General features: G+C 40.8%; 1 protein-coding gene and 1 long non-coding RNA gene across 4 annotated transcripts in view; one reads left to right on the top strand and one right to left on the bottom strand.

The window, feature by feature from the left end:
• Positions 1–18,474, top strand: part of LOC117508230 (centrosomal protein of 164 kDa-like) — a 98,900-nt gene that overhangs the window by 5,262 nt on the left and 75,164 nt on the right. For all 3 annotated transcript variants that reach the window (XM_034167900.1, XM_034167899.1, XM_034167898.1), the window contains exons 2-7: positions 5,034–5,117; positions 9,594–9,705; positions 13,368–13,596; positions 14,086–14,250; positions 14,587–14,709; positions 14,817–14,888. In XM_034167900.1, the coding sequence (XP_034023791.1) occupies positions 5,039–5,117; positions 9,594–9,705; positions 13,368–13,596; positions 14,086–14,250; positions 14,587–14,709; positions 14,817–14,888 (780 nt within the window). In that variant the 5' untranslated portion in view covers positions 5,034–5,038. The remainder of the gene's footprint in view (positions 1–5,033; positions 5,118–9,593; positions 9,706–13,367; positions 13,597–14,085; positions 14,251–14,586; positions 14,710–14,816; positions 14,889–18,474) is intronic.
• On the bottom strand, positions 8,840–16,160 carry LOC117508231. Its single transcript, XR_004560020.1, has 3 exons — positions 16,068–16,160; positions 15,705–15,707; positions 8,840–8,850 (listed from the first exon to the last, which is right to left on the bottom strand). It is a non-coding gene; the product is annotated as an uncharacterized LOC117508231 (long non-coding RNA).

The raw sequence follows: 18,474 nt of genomic DNA, 5'->3' as shown, positions 1-18,474 counted from the left end.
TATACTCACTCGACTCGTAAGCACTGAAAGCCGAGATAGGCATGTCCCAACTTGTCCTCTAACACTCCGAAACGGAGGTGTTCCTTTGTCTCGCTTCATCAGCGAATCGGTCGTGAAGCGCGAAGCCTCCGCGTGGCTTTCCATGACAAAATCTCTTGTTAAAAGTGAAATCTGCCAGAAAATGGCTGATGTCCAGCTCTTGTGAAAACCAGAGAAATTGCACACGACGGTCCCGGCTCCACACAGCGATCCGTTTAGAAATGATGTGGTGGTTTCTGCCTCTCGATGGCGGCTCGGAGTGCGGTGCGCCGTGCGCCATTGTGGGCCGTCCTTAAAGCTGTAGTAACACTCCTTATTCTCTGTGAAGCCCGTAAAATTTTCACCGAAAGCCAGATAAATTTTTCAAATGGTTTCCAGCTGCCTGTCTCTAACAGTTTCTGAAAAAATTCTGATGGAAAAAAAGCTCAAATCATGCCGCCATTTCCTCGCAATGAAACGATGAGAGGGGTGGAGCAGTGCTCACTCAAAGCCTGCCCACAGGCGAATGACGCAACCGACAGGAGTGGAAAAACTCACGCATGCGCACGAAGGTTCAAGCTTGGCTGACATAAAAACATATGAATCAAATCCATATAGTTTTTGAAAAAAATAAAAAGGTACGATACTTTTCTAACAGACCTCGTATAAGGTTGTCATTCCACTAAACACGGCAGCGAAACTGTAAACTTACTTACTTTTATACGAACATTAAAATCACCAATTAGAGACCAGTTAGAGATGAATGCACCAAATTCATCTAAGAATTCAGAATATGGGCCAGGAGGCCTATATACAGTGACAAAGTAGACTTTGGCAATGCATACTATCCTGAGCAGAGCGGAGAATCAGATGCTCAAACGAGTTATATTTTTGACCTCCAACAGCTAATAAGCTAAACTTAGTTTTACATATAAGCGCAACACCCTTGCTTCGCATCATGAGGGATGTGACTAAATGTATATGCTGGTGGGCAGGCCTCATTTAAGAGGAGGACAGCTGTAGGCTTAAGCCAGGTTTCACATAACCCAATCATATCTAAGTGATGATCAATATTTAGATCATTAATCAACAATGATTTTGAGGATAGTGATCTTAGATTAATGAGAACCAGACTAAGGACCTCAGTGGTGTTGACAGTTGGTCTGTCTGGGTTTAGGGGTGGTTCCAGAGTAGCATATATAAGATGCCTAGAAGTAGGTTTAGGTTTGAGACATTCCATGTGAGTTATAGGTAGCAGACACGAAATCTTTGATATTGCTGGAACAACTTTGGGCCATCCTCAATTTCAACATCATCCAATGTACTAATGGTTATTAAGTTTGGAAAGCATATCCCTCTATGATTTTTATGGACACATTTACGGAAGCAGGCCACAGTCTCAACTTGTTGAATTTCCCTCCCTGGCTGATAAAACTGCACTGCCACCATAGTGGATTTTCTGTACTAATTTCCCCACTAAGCTAATGGATTCCACATCCATATTTGTCATAAGCCTTGCAGGGTCTCTAATCACCTACTCCCTGGCCTGCTGTAAATTCCTAATGTTACCCTCCCTGTAGAGCTCTATCTATGTTCGCAGACAAGATGGCGGCGCCTTCCCCAGTAGGGTGGAGGCCGTCCGGCATCAGCAAGTCACGGCGGCCCCAGAATGAAGGCCAGTTATCAATAAAGCTAAAGCCTTGCTGTTTACAAAATTACACCACCCACCTATATAACAATGTCAGCCTGCTCTGTTACAACACAATACATAAACCATGTCATGTCATGTTCATTAGTCTGTCTTCCCTTCTGCAGTGTCAGCACCCTAAGATGGGATGCAGTATCTGGAGCTCTGGCCCCAGGAATACATTTAACGTCAGCCGGCATCTGCAACCTGACTTTGTGGGTGATAGAATCCCCTATCGCTAAAGTCCGGCGTTTTGGCCTGGAGACAGGAGTGGAAGTCACTCGTGGGCTCAGAGAATTCACATCAGGCAAATCCAAGGAGGAGAACCGATTCACAGTTCGCAGTGGCGAGTGTGATCGGGGTACCACAACCGGGCACCAAGCCCTACGGGGCTTCCTCTGCCTCGCCACAATCCAAAAGCTGTCCTCCACAGCCGGCATTTCTAGGCTGATGCTAATGGGCATGCTAGCTAGCCCAGCAATAACTTCATCTGGAGTGCCCATAACATCTAACTCCACTGACCTAAGAAGCTGTTCTAACTTACGGACAACGCTCTCTAAAAGAGCCACCCTATCTTCCAACATCATGCAGGATTTACAGAGGGTGTAAAGTAGTGTACTTTATGCACTAGGAAATTCAAGAGTATAGCCAAAAAAGCACAAGCTAAACAATAATGAATAAGCTAACCACTCCTAAGGCTCGCACAGGATTCACACAGAAGTAAATAAATTAGTTAAAATTCACAGCAGTTACACTGAAAAAATAGAAGTATTAGACTCGTAGGAACAGTAAAAAAAAACCCTCCTACGAGTAAACCACTCCTAAGATTAACTCAAGAGTAAAGTGCTAAGCTAAAATTCACAACAGTTACACTAAAAATCAAACAGAAGTATTAAAGAAATGGGGGGGTCGAAATAGCTAATGAAAGCTAACCGCTAGCGAAAATGCTATCCATTCCTAAGATTTACACAGGAGTAAAGTAATGACCTAAAATTCACAGCAGTTACACTGAAAAAATAAAATAAGTATTAAACACGTAAAAAACAGCTATAAAAGTAACAGTCAACCTAGCTAGCGAAAGGTAACCACTAGGGAAAGCTAACCGCTAGCGATTCACAACAGGGCTGTAGTTAAATAAGATTCAGAGTAGATACACTTAACAACCAGAAGAGTGCTAAACAGAAGTAAAAGAAACGTATACAACCGTGTAAAATTCGTAAGAGCGTCACAGCAGCAAACAATCCACTGGAAGCCACTGGTACGGTGCCCAGTGCCTTCTGGTGCAATAAGCGTGATGTTTCATCACCATCTTGATTTCCCATACCTACCAGGTGGATGGATTATCTTGGCAAAGGTGAAGCACTCACTCCTACAGATTTTAAGAAATTTGAAAGAACTAAGCCTTTTTTGTGCATAGACGAAATCTTAGATCTTTTGCGTCACTGCATTTAAAAGCAATAATGAAAACAAAAGTGTTGCATTTGTTTTTGTTGAGTATAAATTTGGTTGGAGTCCTGTTGAAACATTTAAATCTAATTTTAAAACATACCTCATTAGTGGCATTTATAAATTAATCTACATTTGAACTAGGTTTATATAAACATTTTAAATTTAGAGTATGTATATGCAGTACTGAGGATTTGCTGGGCAGTGTGTTGGCCAAGTGGCTTGTGCAGTTGCTTCCAAAAGAAGGTTCCTAGTTCAAGACCATCCGTCTATTCTCCATGTAATGTGGAGTTGTGTCAATAAGGGTGTTTAGTGTAAAACGTGTCTGATGCAGATACATATCAGATTTGCTATGGCAACCCCGACAAAAAACAAAACAAAACAAAAATTAGTTGCTATATACAGTAAAAGTCGCATATACTGGATTCAGGTGGACTAGTGAATTTTGTCCATTATAATCAAAATCTGTTATGTATAAAACAGACAAAATCCATTACATGTGTGCAACAGATTAGTTACAGCCACGAGGCACTAAATGATCTACAGGGAATCCTGAATCGGAACCTGCCTCATTTAATGGCGGGTTCAAATCTTCATCTGAAAAATAAACGCCTGCCTTAAATAAGCGGGGGACATTATGTGCATTAAAAAGATTACATTTGGTCATGTCACTCTTTTTTTCTAAGTTGGCTGTGGAGTGGTACCTTAAAATCCTAAAGCCTAATTTATGCTTCTCCAGCTCTGTGGCCATGCAATGATGTTGACGTGCGTGTGACCCTTTTAAACATCTCCATTGCGTCCTAATGCAATTTATCACGGAAACAGTGGCCTTTTCTGGATTAATTTGTCCCTCAACGAGCTCCACTTCTATATGCAATCATCAACCTCGAAACCAATGGTAAGGTACGTACAATTTTCCCCAATGAATTGTGGGTCATTTGCGTGTGTTTTTTCTGACTTTGTGTTGTGAAGTTAATCATATTCACAAACCTTTCTGCCAAATGTGTTTGATCCATGATCGAAACGTAATCGGCGTGTGCACTGCAAAAACCTTTAAAATATGACGGGAGAGGAAGGAGTGAAGTAGAAAAGTGAAAAATTACAGCCTTTTTTGTGGTGTCCATCATTTAGCAGGTGTGCAGATTTGCAGCTCTGCAGAGGGCTCTGATCTAAAGAGGTTTGGTTTGTCACACCCAGGGATACACACCATATTACAGTGCAGGCAACAAGCAGCATTTTGTTAATAATCGCCAACCTTGAATTACGCCGTCTCATTTAGGTCTTATGGCTGAGTATTGTTTGAAAAAATAAACGGCCGGTCTTTTAATCAAGGAAATAACGGTGCCCACTTTCCTTTAATCGGCGAGTGTCGGTACTGAACTTCATTTCATACCTCTGTTACTGGACACGTCCAGACTGCTCTGTCCGGTATGTGCGAGGGGGTTTTTTATGAAAATGCATTGCTATCGGACGGGACATTTTGTCCGATGTGAGCGAAAATCTGTTATACAAAATCCAGTATATATGGTGTTTATTACATGGAAAACCATACAAAAGCATTGGGACTTTTGCTTTTGTCCGGTGATTGCGAATATCTGCTTCATATGATGACGGTTTAGGCGAGTTTTGCTGTTTTGAGTGTTAGTCTATTTTATTAGTAAAGTTTAACTTGCGGTGCTTTGAGTCAAATTTATTGATGTGACACACTTTGGAATGTACAGCTAGAAATAAAGTATTACTTTTAAAAAGCTGATTGGCTCCAGCCCACCCCTGTGACCCTCAATTGGAGTAAGAGGGTATACAGAATGGATGGATCGGATATTAAAAGCTGTGGCTGCTTCTGTGTTATATGTGTACCTTATTTTCTGTTTGTGTTTTGCAGTGACAATGACTGAAGATGTTTACATGGGAGACCAGCTGATCCTTGAAGAGGACTATGATGAGAACTACTTGCCCAGTGAACAAGGTACTAAATGTTTTTTGAGAGCCACTGGGGTATTTTAACGAGTTGTTTTGTGGTTGACTCTGAAAGCATCTTGGTCTCAAGATAAAAACCAACATGTCACTTAAATGCCTCATTGCTTTGTAGGAATGGTTGCTTTAGTTTACAGGGGTCAGGTTGGGCTTCGTAGCACACACCAATGTTCTCACCCAGATATACAACCTGGGTCATATTGTTGTGCAAAATCTGTTTACTTGATGTGAAAGTTCATGCTAAACATCCCCAAAGTGTCATAATTTTAAATAATTCTGTGCGTGCTGAAAATTTGCTGTTATAAATGTAGGCTTAAAAGACGTAATGGTTTCTGTGCCATGAATAAAGAAAGTCCATATCTGAGCTCTTGCTGGGTTTATGAGCCACACCCCTGTAAGCTAGGCTGTGCGATATGCCCACCTTGTGCAGCTGATATCATTAGATCATCTGATTGTGGGTAAGGCCCCCTTCACACATAACATGAAAGACGCAGAAACCAGAAGCAAACGCAAACGAAAAATAAAATGGGAAAACGCGAAACATTCCACCTGCTGTCTTGAGGGATGGGTGGTCAGACAGGTGTGCACGATACCTTGGCAACGGTTTTGTGCACACTCGTGTTCGCATGCACAAACACAGGGGTGAGCATATGGAAAGTCGCGCACACAGCAGTGGAGGGAAAAATTAATAAAACACCACAATTTATAATACTTAATTCCTGTTATAAAGAGCGGATTTAGCCCAGCTTTTTTGAAACGTGTTGCAGGCATCCATTTCAAAATGAGCAAATATTTGCACAAAAACAATAAAATTTATCAGTTTGAACATTAAATATCTTGTCTTTGTGGTGTATTCAATTGGATATAGGTTGAAGAGGATTTGCATATCATTGTATTCTGTTTTTATTCACATTTTACACAACGTCCCAACTTCATTGGCATCGGGGTTGTATAATAGCCAAGTGGCCTGTGTGTGTGTGTGTGTGCGTGTGCGTGCGCGTGTGGTTTTGATCACGGAGAAAATGGGAAGAGTTGGCATTTGCTGTTTGGTGTTCTTGTGCATTTTGGATCAAGGATGAATGATACAAAAAGAATAAGGAAAAGTTGATAGGCCTAATATTTTGGGAAAAATTAGGGATGTTAGCTAACAACAGTGAACAATGGACGTTGTGCTGCGATGCACCATGGGGTTTGAGGTTTTGGGGTTTAAAATTTTTTTGATTGTGGTTCATGTTAGTTTAACAGTGTTGTTATGATTATTGATTTATTGTCTTTTTGTAGTTCAAATGGTTTAATCAATTTAGTTGTGTTATTTTGCCATTGCCATGGCTGGGCAGTGTAGTGTGTTTGATGTCTTCCACCACCATCTCTGTTTGTGGGTGCGTAAAAATAAAAGCGTGCGTTTGTGCAATTTTGACCACGGAAAAACTGGCAAGAGCTTATACTTTGTTTAGTGTACTTATGTGTTTTGGGTCAAGGATGAACGCCGCCAAAATGTAATGTTGATAGGACTAATATTTTTAGAGAAACTATGGATATTAGCTAACAACACTGAACAATGGATGTTGATATTTGCATTCAAGACTCACACGCCAATCCAGCAGGGGGCGGTAAATCATCCATATATTGAAAGAGTGCATAAGTGCATGATTTTTTTATTTGGTAAGTTCAGTGTAAATACATAATTTGATTGTAAATATATTAAAACTACATGGATGATACAAGAAACTGAAAACACTGATTTCCATTGCTGTCCATTTAAAAATTAAATGACAGAATAGAAGTAATTATACGAGCGAAGCGCCACTGCGCAGCGCGAAGCTTGCTCTATGGTCGACGGAGGCACAAACCGGAAAAGGGCACAAAAATTTAGCCCCAGTGGAGAAAAAGCCACAAACCAGACAACAGTGTTGTAAAAACCCACAAACCGATGGTAGACAAACATCGACATAATAAAGAGGAGTAGATGCTGCATTGGTTGCTGAGGCGCAAGAAATGCGGCCGCCATCTTGGAGTGGTCATAGTAGTGATTCTATCACAACGCACAGTGAAGGTTTGATTTGGTATCTTATTTTCTTTTTTAATCTTTCTAACACAATAGTGTGAAATAGCAAGTGTTCCAGTACTTTGGAGGACACTGTATCCTAAGCTTATGATGAGTGCAAAATGAGTGTGGTATTATTACTGTTTGTTTAACAATATTTAATTTTCACTGTTGCTGCACTTTGTGTGAAATCCTATTCATCTTGTATGTCCATATTGATATGACAATATTGCAATATGATAATTTGGCCATATGTAGGCAAAAAAGAAAATGCCTTTAAAAGGTGGGGGGCCCCAAGAAGCTGAAAGGAGAAAATATATATGTTATATATTAAAAGGCGGGGGTCTTGGGGGAGCGGGGCCCCCCAAAAGCTGAAAGGTTTTAGCCATGCTCATGTTTCCACTGAAACATTTACTCAAAAAAGAAGTATGAAGGACCTAAATGACATGGTGAGATGCTGAAGAGCTTCGCTCATCATGTCTGCAACATATACATAATAAAGTAATAATAATAATAATAATAGTGCATATATGATAACAAAAACCTAAACAATTTATAAATACATTAAGAAGGTAAATTAACATTAAAGAATTATGTAATTAACACGAAATAAAAGGGTTGAGTTCTTGTTCTAAAAACTGTTGAGGTCTAAGGTTCTAAAAACATTCTGGACTCACAGGCCATTCCAACTCATTATAGAAACTGCATAACTATTACCCACCCTTGGAAAACGTCTTGAAAAATATCAGCTACCTATTTTATAAACACTATCCAATCTGGAGCCCGTGGATACCCACGGCAATGTGCTAATTATTTATACTTTGTCTGACCATTGCTTTGGTGGTTGACCTGTGATATTTTCAGACAAAATGTATGGGGATTTTTTTTTTTTTTTTTTACATGGGAGACCTGCTGATTATGGAGAGGATTATGATGAAGCTTTGACTATTCATTGCCTGGTACCTGCGAAAAGTCTGAACCCAGAAATGGCAGTTGGGACAGCCCGAGTATCAAATCATGTAGACACTGTCCTTAGGTCAGTGGTTAGCATACAAGACTCACCAGGACACCAGGACCCTGAAAACCTGGGAGTTTATTCTCCTGCAAACATATCAGCATTGTCAAACAACTCTGTCCAGCAATGTCATAACTCCACAAACTCTTCCCAGGCATCCCTTGGTGTCAAAGGCTGAGGACCCTGAGACATGAATGTCACTACAAAAATATGTAAATGACTACTAATTCAACACTTTCACTCCATTCAGATACTTTTTTTATTGCCAATCCCAAGAAGTCATTTAAGACTGGATATAAAATCTTGATCCAGGACAATCACAAATCCTGATTCCTCACTCAGGGTTGTGATCCCTGGTTCAGGGTATCCATTGATTCAGAACCTGTTGCTGTTCTTTTAATCTCAGCTGTTAATTAATGTGGTGTGCATTCATGCATCCACACTTGGTTTTGTTTTGGTCCACTGCATTTGAAATAGGTTCATTTGGCAATGAGCTGTTTGGCACACGTGGTGATAAGTTGAGTTAAACCTGTTTTCTTGATACTGTGTACTTTGCAGCAGAAAAGACATCATTTAAATTACCCAGGAAGATTGTATAGATCTGGTACTCATTCCTGAGTCACGCTATCTCAGTGTTCAGTGTATTTAGAGAGAGGAAGACTTCTGCTTGTGTTTTGTATTCTGACTGCAGTTGGCCTACATGAGAGCTGAGCGAGTGAGTCAGGTGACCTCACAGCGTCTATAGGGGACAGCAGTCCTGATGTCATTTCTGCTCTAAGCCTCAATCGGTACAAACAAACCAGCAAGATTGCATGGATTAGTTTAGTTCGGGATGGTGTGCAGCATGGTGGATTAGTGGTTAGCACTGTTGTCTCGGAGCAGAAGGGTTATGGGTTTGATTCCCCCTGTGGACCTTCTGTGTGGCGTTTGTGTGTTCTCCCCATGTTTGTGTGGGTTCCCTCCGAGTGCTCCAGCTTCCTCCCACATCCAAAAACATGCAGGTTAGGTGGTTCAGAAAGTTTAAATTGTCTGTAGGTGTGCGTGCGGGTGTGAATGTGTTTGTCAATATGAGTCCCTGCAACAGACTGGCGTTCTGTCCAGGGTGTACCCCATCTCATGCCCTATGACTGCTGGGATAGGCTCTGGCCCCCCGTGACCCTTAATTGGAGTAAGCGGTTGAAGATGAATGAGTGAATTTGGGATGGTGCCCTTCTTTTCTAAGGAGCCCCGCCTCATCAAGGAAGGGGAGAACTGCTGCCACATAGCATATATTCATGACATTTAAATGTAATCTTTGAACATTATTGTTGTGTTCCGGTGTTTCTCTGTAGTTTTTTTTATTTATCCACTATGGTGGATATATCTTTATCTCTTATGTTTTTATTTTTTTTATTAATTCTGATCAACAGAGTTACATGAATATGCAAGAGAGATTGGCATTGATCCCGACACTGAGCCGGAGCTGTTGTGGCTGGCAAGGGAGGGTATAGTGGCCCCTCTGCCCCCCGAATGGAAGCCCTGGTAAGCAGAAGCAAAGATGCACTGAAAACAAAACATCAGCAGAGATAACGTTATTTTTATACTTTTATGCTATGCTATATTAATGAACAACACTTAAAATTGTAAACATGGAGGGAGAGAGAGTTTGATCCTGTCTTTGCAGTTTTATTCTGGATGTCTTTGTTTTATGATGAATTTGAAAGAGTATTGGTCTTATAAAAGAATATTGGTCAATTTTGAATGATGCACCAAAGACAAAAGCTGATAAAGATTCAGTAAGTCTTTGCCACATGTTTCATTTATATGTGGTTTTATCTTTGTGGAAACAGTTAACAGTGAACGTCTGTTTTTGACATCTGAAGGTGAAGGAGCAGGGTTGTTTCTTTTGACATCACCATGGAGATGGTGGAGGAAGTGAAAGTTTGGGACACATGCCTCTGACAGATGGAAACAAACAACTAAAACACAAATATTCTAACTGGAGATAAATAACTGATCATTTTTCCTTGGCCAAAATATGACCATCGGGTATTGCAAAGGCCTTGCATCCGTCCGTCTGTCAGTCTGTCTGTACTCAGCATAAGTCCAGTCCTATTACTGCCAGGGTCTTCAAATTCACAGGGAACATTTTTTGGGACACAGATTTTGGTCAAGTTCAAAGATGGCTAACCTTGACCTATTTTAAGAGGTCAAATGGTATCTTAGCATTGCATTATATTTATTGCCATTAAAGTGACTGCATTTTGACTTTCAAACATGCAGCTGCTTTACCACAAGGTTACTTCACAGCTCAGTTCATATGCGTGAACTTTAACACAAATACGATGGTTGCACAATGTTTGCCATTGCCCAGAGGCATGTATTTTAAATATGAAACCAATGGAGACATTTCAAGATTCTGGAGTGTCTAAGCATTTTATCCACTGTAGAATGTTGACCAAAAGGTAGTGTTTGTGTTTATCAGTGAGTCAGCAGGAACACAAATTTGAAGTGTTCAGATCTTCCTGACAATCACAATCAAATGTGAGATCATGGAAGAAACTAATCAACACCCATCTCTTTCTTTCACTATCCATCTCAATCTCTATCTCTCTGTCTCTGTCTTTCTGTGTGTCTCTTTTCTCTCCCTATATCTTTTTTTTTTTTTTTCTGTGCCCAGATTCATTTTACCTTGCACCAAATGATAACACAAGTCATTGAAAGTGCTACACACAAGTAAGGTCTCGGCTTTACCCATCTCGTGACCAAGCATATTGGCAACAGTGTGAGGGCGGGAAATAATCTCAAATTTTTTTAAAGTTTATTTTACAGGAAGAAATCTTAAGTAACCTCATTCCATCAGATAGCCATTCTGTCAAGACACAACTTTAGCCACAGACTGACAAGATTGACAGAACATGCATTTACTTATAATAGGAAAGTTGCAACGAAGACGTATTGCTCATTATAGTCAATAGTGTGATGACGTCCTTTAATACAAAACAACAAGTTGTAGATCAGAGTCCCAAAGAACACAATGTGTGTGGGGTCTGTGTGTATGTTGACACAGGATCGGTGTCATTCAGAGCAGAGAGTTCTCCAAATGTACACAAAGTGGATATCTTACAGGATTTCCAGCCATATTTGCTATTCATCCAAAAGGCTTCATCAGTTCTAAAATAGTTCAGCTATAGTCTGTATATGTTGAAACAAGATCTCACTAGGGCTGCACGACATGACCTAAAATTCATATCACGGCATAAAGTGAATCCCTTCACGGTAACCGTATATATTGCGATATAAACCTAAGTGTAAAAATTATGTGTTTCTGAATGGGTCCCTTAGCAGAGGTAAATTGATCAAAATAAATAAATAAAAATGACAACAACAACAACAAAAAACAGATATAATGTAATTTTGAAAACATTTATTGTCCAGATCTCACAACTACTGGTACAATTTGCCAGAAGATACATCTAAGATGCAAGCCTAGATTTGATGTTTTGGTGAAAGAATTAAATAAATTTATGGTCAGCAGCTAAATTTTCATCTCTTGAACACTAGATTGCACACCTGCTCTGAATACATGAAGCGCTTTCAGGACGGTCATTTCCTCATTTACAAAACTCAACATGAAACCACCAAAAGATTTTATAAAAAGTACTTAATTTACTCATATCTGAAGTCAGTCTGGGTAAATTGACGTTACCTGGCTGATTTTGTCTTTCTGCTCTGGTTAAAAATAAATAAAACTGTCAGGATGACAGAAAAACAGCCTACTTTACTAGACTACTGTGTGTCATTTTTGAAGAAGAGACTAAATGCTGTGTCCATTAAATATTGTGTTTTTAACATGTTCAGTGTTATTTAATTTATTAACGTAGACTTTGACAGAAACATACAAAAAATAACTTTGATCTTACATATATTACAACATAAATCAAATTTTTTGTTTATTATTCTTGCTTTCAGTGTGTCTAAAACCACCGACAATTCATTAAAATAAGGCTTGCCAAGAATGTTTTAATGGTATAAAACCATATAGCTTTGGGGGGCCATGGATCCAGGGGCCTCGGCATCCAAAGCTATGATTGCGATGACATAATTTACCCGGCACTAAAATGGTCCTAGCTAGAATCCTGCACATGATCATCCTTTCCTTTCCAGAGTGAGATGTCAAGTCCTTTCCTCCAGTCTGTGACACCAGTCTGGCAGGCACAAATCTGCTAGATTGTAACAATTTCTTGCCATGACAGAAGAACTACATTTTCATTTGCCTGGAGAAGTTAAACTCCAGTACCATGTATCTCTGGATCTTTCTCAGTTGTTTCAATACATTTGTGTTCTCACTAACATTTGGTGGTTTGCACTTGACTGCAGAATCAGCCATAACAACTCTGGTACTGCAGATGTCCAGCTTATCAGCAGGAGGCTCAACATAATACAACTGTTCAACGTAGTTAGCGCAAACCGGACAATACAGTCGAAACTGTCAGGACCAACTCCTTGCTTACCTGCCCCTGTGGACACTGACACCTTCCTGCAGTCATGGTTTGCATAAGAAAATCTAAAGTTGCAATTACATGTTGTTTGCCTTTTGGCTGCTCCCATTTGTTCAGGGTTGCCACAGCGGACCTAGCACAGAACCACATGGGGATTTGGTACAGGTTTTACACCGGATGCCCTTCCTGGCATAACTTCAATTTTACTTGGAGAAACACACTCAGCCCCTGGTTTTCCAAAGAGGACCTTCATCCAAATACTCTGCTTAACTTTGGAAATTTGGCAGGATCAGGCATACACAAAGTAGACTGTCTGCTAAAGTTTTGATAACACAATTTATGGGAATTATTTCTAACATAATGTTGCCAGTGTGCTTTCTCAGCGGGTGGCTAAAGTTAGACCTTACTCTTGTGAAGCACCTTGAGGTGATTATGTGATTTGGTACCGTATTAATAAACTGAATTGACTTGATTATTGTGACAGGCCTAATGAAAACTGTAGCCTGGTTGAAACTACAATTCTCAATGTGTAGTATTACCATTTGGAGTCTCTTCTGAGTTGGGGTTAGTAAGAGTCCACAATTCCAGGAGATTGAATGTACTGTTGAAACAACACTGATATCTGCCATCAGCCCCCTTTCCTTCATTGGGTCTTCTTCGGGGTGCTACAATAATTTTTGTTGTGGTTTTATTCTCTGACAGCCGAGATGTGACATCGAGTGGCGATATCTACTATTTCAACTTTGCCACAGGCGAGTCCACTTGGGATCATCCCTGTGACTTGCACTATCGCCGTCTGGTGGAGCAGGAGCATAAGCATGCCAAGTTGCGGGCTACAGCAGAAGGCCCAGGCCTCAAGAATGATAAAGACAAAAAGAATAATAAGAAGAAGAAAGAGAAGGTGAAAAACAAGCCACTCAAAGTTCCTGGGGTGAGTTCTTTTTATTCTTTCCCTACATCATTTAATCTTTAACGTTGCTTTTTTACGTCTTCTTTTTCTTTTTTTGTTGAAGAGATGAAACATTCTTTATGCTTAACATCTGTCATCTATTTTACTGCATGCAGAATATGGGTGACTTCATAATTTAGATACAGCCCATTTATTTATTGGGTATGTCTATGTAATATAATGCAATCCAATACAAAATCCCTGCCATAAATCATTTGTAAATCTTGTACTGTTAAATTTGTTGACAAAGCTGGATTGGGTTCCCTGGCAGTGAAAATGAGGCATTGATGTGTAAAGCGCTTTGAGCGTCTGATGCAGATCAAAAAGTGCTATTTAAATGCAGTCCATTTACCATTTTATTTATTTAAACATTGTTTCAGTATCTGCAGCATGGATTCCAAATTATGTGGAATATTCAAAGTTGTGTTACCTTGTGTGCAGATTTAACTGACTGTGTGTTGTTTTGTTTAGGCACCAAGTTCAGCATTGAATCCTTTACCATTATCAGTGGGCAAACTGCCTCCCCTTAGAGGTTCTGCTGCTTCTGGACTCAGCCCACTTCTTGGACCTGCTTCTGCTGTCCTGGGGTTGCATGGTAGCTCATTGGGGTTACAGCCTCTCAAGGAGTCTCTTGGGGTAAAATTCAAGTGTTCCAATTTTATACTAGTGTTTCTCCTATAAGAGGAAATGCAGATTTCACTTTATCTAAAAGATGTTTTCATTGTGAGCAGCTGTTTTGGGTGAGTTATCTGGTTTGTATCAGTCATAAATGACAGGTCAGTCTTGAATTTGATTATAGGCTTGCTGACTATATGTGTAATACTACTCTAATGTCCACAGTAATATAGCTTTTCTTAGAAGTATGATCATGGCAGAGGTGAACCATAAGTTACAGCATATTGATTTAGCGTGAATAAAAGACAGACCATTTCAGCACTTGCCGTATCTACTGTACTTCCTTTCCTCTTTCAGTATACTCTGAGTACTGGAGCGTCTAGCATTGTAGGCAGCCGGGAAAAGGACAAGGTGTCTCCACCTAAATCTATAGATAATGATGATGATGGTGATGATGATGATATAATCTCAGAAAATGAGGTACAAAAGAACATAATGTTAAAATCAACAAGAGGAAAATATCCATCTTGTAGCATGTGACTCTGAATATGTTCTTTATGTGTTGTGCCTGTGTATGTGATTTAAAGTCAAGTCGTCGTGGTTCAGACAAATTATTGGAGCTCAATCCAGATACCACTGGAGGACGCCTAAAACATGAGGTAACATTATTATCTGCACACTCACGGCACTGCTCTTGTGCCACAGCATCAACAGACATTAACTCAACTCTTTCTCAAGCTACAAGTTGCTGTGTGTCAGCATCCAAATAAGTCTCCTCTGGAAAACGTTTATTCCCGTCTTGCCTATTGCTCGAGTCAGATCAAGAAGTAGTTTGACTGTGACACAGTTTTTGGAATTCTTCCTCTAAATATTAACACAATTGTGCTGAAATGAAACTATCAAGATGCGCTTGTAGTGTGGACCTTGAATTTTGATTCAAGGGGGTTTAACGAACATAACACATGAACCATTTAGGAACTGCAGTTATTTGTGTACATAGTGTCTCCATTTCAGACACAAGTACTTACACAAACTAAATTTGAGGATTATTTTAGATAGAATTTGCAGTTTTACAGCCAGTTTTCTTTAGAGAATTTGGGGGATGGATGCACAAACATTTTCAACTCACTGAAACTGCCTTGGACTTCATTTACATCATCATCTTTTCATTTTTCTACCCATACTTATTCCAGTTAAGGGTCATGGGGGAGCTGGAGCCTGTCTCTGCAGTCGCTGAGTGAGAGGTGGTGTACACTCTGATCAGGCCGCCAGTCTATTGGATTAGATTAGATAGAACTTTATTAATCACTTGGGAAGACTCCATCAGGGAAATTGAGGTTCCAGCAGCATTGTCTAGCAGCACACAGGATAAGAAGCACACAGAGTATCAAAAGTGAAAGTAAAAAAAAAATTTGCTAATATAAATATAAATACACAAATATAAATACCAGAAATACTGCTTGCTACTGGCTTACTGGCTACCACTGTTACTCTCCTGCATGGTCGTATATAGACAACAAGCCCATTCAATTTGAAGTTTCCACGTAACCTAACCTACATGTCTTTGGAAGTGGGAGGAAGCTGGATCACCAGTAGGGAAGGCACCCAAATTCCACACAGAAAGGACCAGCTCAGACCACCTTCTCGCTGTGAGGCAACAGTGCTAACCACTAGGCCAATGTTCCACAGTTAATCATTAAAAAATTCCCTGCAGAATTATACTGTCGGGTAAATCTTTTTGGCGTAGGCAATCGTGAAAGAGTGATCATGCAAGAATGGAGACCAGTGAGGGAAGCCAACAAAACATCCATAATGACTGTGAAGGTGTTACATGTTACATGTGATTGGAGAAAGTATGCATCGTGCAACTTTGGTGTGTTGCATCATCAGTTATACAGATTCATGGTGGAGTGGAACAATAAAGGATTTTCTTAAAATTAAGATGTGAAATTTTATCTACATTTGGTTAGAAGGTACATGGGAGAACTGAGCCTAGATTGGATGTGTTTTCTTGTATGAATAATCCTTCTCTGTGCACGTTCCGCACACTTCAGTACATTTTGATGTAATATCTTGGTCATGGCCGTATTGCTCCTTTGTTCCATTGTGTGATGGAAGAGAGGCATGGAGCTGGGGCTAGATGGAGAACAGCTTGATATCTGTCACGATCACTTTCAGAGCATTTAATATTAACCTCACAGTCCCTTGGAACATGCTTGGTAGATGCACGACACATAGCAGATAGATTCGGGATGTTCTTCTTGTTTTCTCTGAAATTCCTTCATTTCTTTAGCGGTTGGTGTTTCTGAGACATTTTCATTGTCCAACCTGCCCCTGAAAGGGTAAAACCTGGATGAAAAACTTTCTGAATCATAGTTTTTCACACTTCTTCACTAAGTTAGGCAGTGTGCTGATGATTGTTTATGATATAATTACTCCGCTGCATTTAGCGCTAAAGTCCACTGTTCACACAAACGATCATGCGATTATTTCTAAACAGTTCCATGAAAACAATTAAGTTTTGTTTACATGTAAAAATGACTACCCCCCCCCCCCCCCCCCCCCCGTTATCACTGACCCTCTCCTTGTTTAGCTTAAAAGAAAACCAGACTTTTTGAGAAAACACAGAACTTTAATTTGTAAAACAAACCACTAATTTCAGAATGTAGCAGTGGCTACAGACACAGGAGGAACTGTGGATTATTTAATGAAGGATTTTGATGAAGTTGCTTCTTTCTCCATCTCTGAATGGAAAAACTTGACGCTAGGTCCTGCGTTGCTGGATTTCTTTCAGGAGAGAGATGCTGGTTTCAGATGTGCGGTGCAGCGGAGAGCTGCTGTACACTGTGTTTAGAACACTCAAGTTGTTGACTGGTCATCTCCTTTTAATAAGTGTATGCATGAAGGTGAAATTTGGTGACCAGTGGGCCCCTACTTCCAGCATTGTAAAACTAAACGGGCATATCAGCCATTATAAATGGCCGATACTGATATCCGCAAAAATGCTGAACATCAGTGCGGATAATTGGTCAACCTCTAATGTAGGTCCCTGATAGCATTGAGGAACAATAATTTCCAAGCCAAATAATAATAATAATAATATAGCCTTTATTGTCATTGTACATATATACATACATGCAGTGAAATTTGTCCTCTGCATTTAACCCATCCTAATTACAGTTAGACACAATCCAACCACTATGAGCAGTGGGCAGCCAAAGTCTGAAGCCTAGGGACCTACTCCAGATGTAGAGACACTGCCTTGGTCAGGGACAGAGAAAGGAGCAGACCCTAGAACCCCCCCCCCCCCCCCCCCCCCGCAGCAGTTATCACTTCATCACCATCAAAACCCCCAGCAGATCAGCCCTCACCCTCACCATCATCATCATCACCGTCAGCACCAAAACCCACAGTGGATCAGCCATCGTCCTCACCCTCACCATCCTCACCACCATCATCATCATCGTCGCAGTCAGCCGGAACAAGCACCCACTCTCACCGTCCTCCCTCCTTCACGGCAGACCAGGTCAGGAGAGCGCTAAGGAGACTCCACCCCAGGAAGGCAGCAGGCCCGGATAAAGTGTGTCCCAGAATGCTTAAGGCCTGCGCCAACCAACTGGGGGAGCCCCTCCAGCATGTTTTCAACCTGAGCCTGCGTCTCAGAAAGGCCCCAGTCACATGGAAGACATCCTGTGTCATTCCAGTTCCTAAGAAGGCACACCCGAAGGAGCTGAATGACTACAGGCCAGTCGCTTTGACATCCCACGTGATGAAGACCATGGAGCGACTGCTGCTGAGCGTCCTCAGACCTCAGGTCAGACATGCTGAGGACCCACTGCAGTTTGCATACAGGGAGAAGGTGGGAGTGGAGGACGCCATCGTCTACCTCCTTCACAGGGCCCACTCTCATCTGGACAGGGGTAACAGCGCTGTGAGGGTCATGTTTTTTGACTTCTCCAGTGCCTTCAACACCATCCAGCCCCTGCTACTGAGAGACAAGCTCATGGAGATGGAGGTGGACACTCATCTGGTCACCTGGATCACTGATTATCTAACTGGAAGACCACAATACATCAGACTCAATAACTGCACCTCGGACACAGTGATCAGCAGCACTGGAGCACCACAAGGAGCCATGCTCTCTCCAGTTCTGTTCACTCTGTACACATCAGACTTCAATTACAACTCGGAGTTGTGCCACATGCAGAAGTTTTCAGACGACACTGCTATTGTGGGATGTGTGCG

This window comes from Thalassophryne amazonica, chromosome 4 (assembly GCF_902500255.1).
Source record: "Thalassophryne amazonica chromosome 4, fThaAma1.1, whole genome shotgun sequence".
Classification (NCBI taxonomy): Eukaryota; Metazoa; Chordata; class Actinopteri; order Batrachoidiformes; family Batrachoididae; genus Thalassophryne; species Thalassophryne amazonica.
This window is presented reverse-complemented; position numbering and strand designations above follow the sequence as displayed.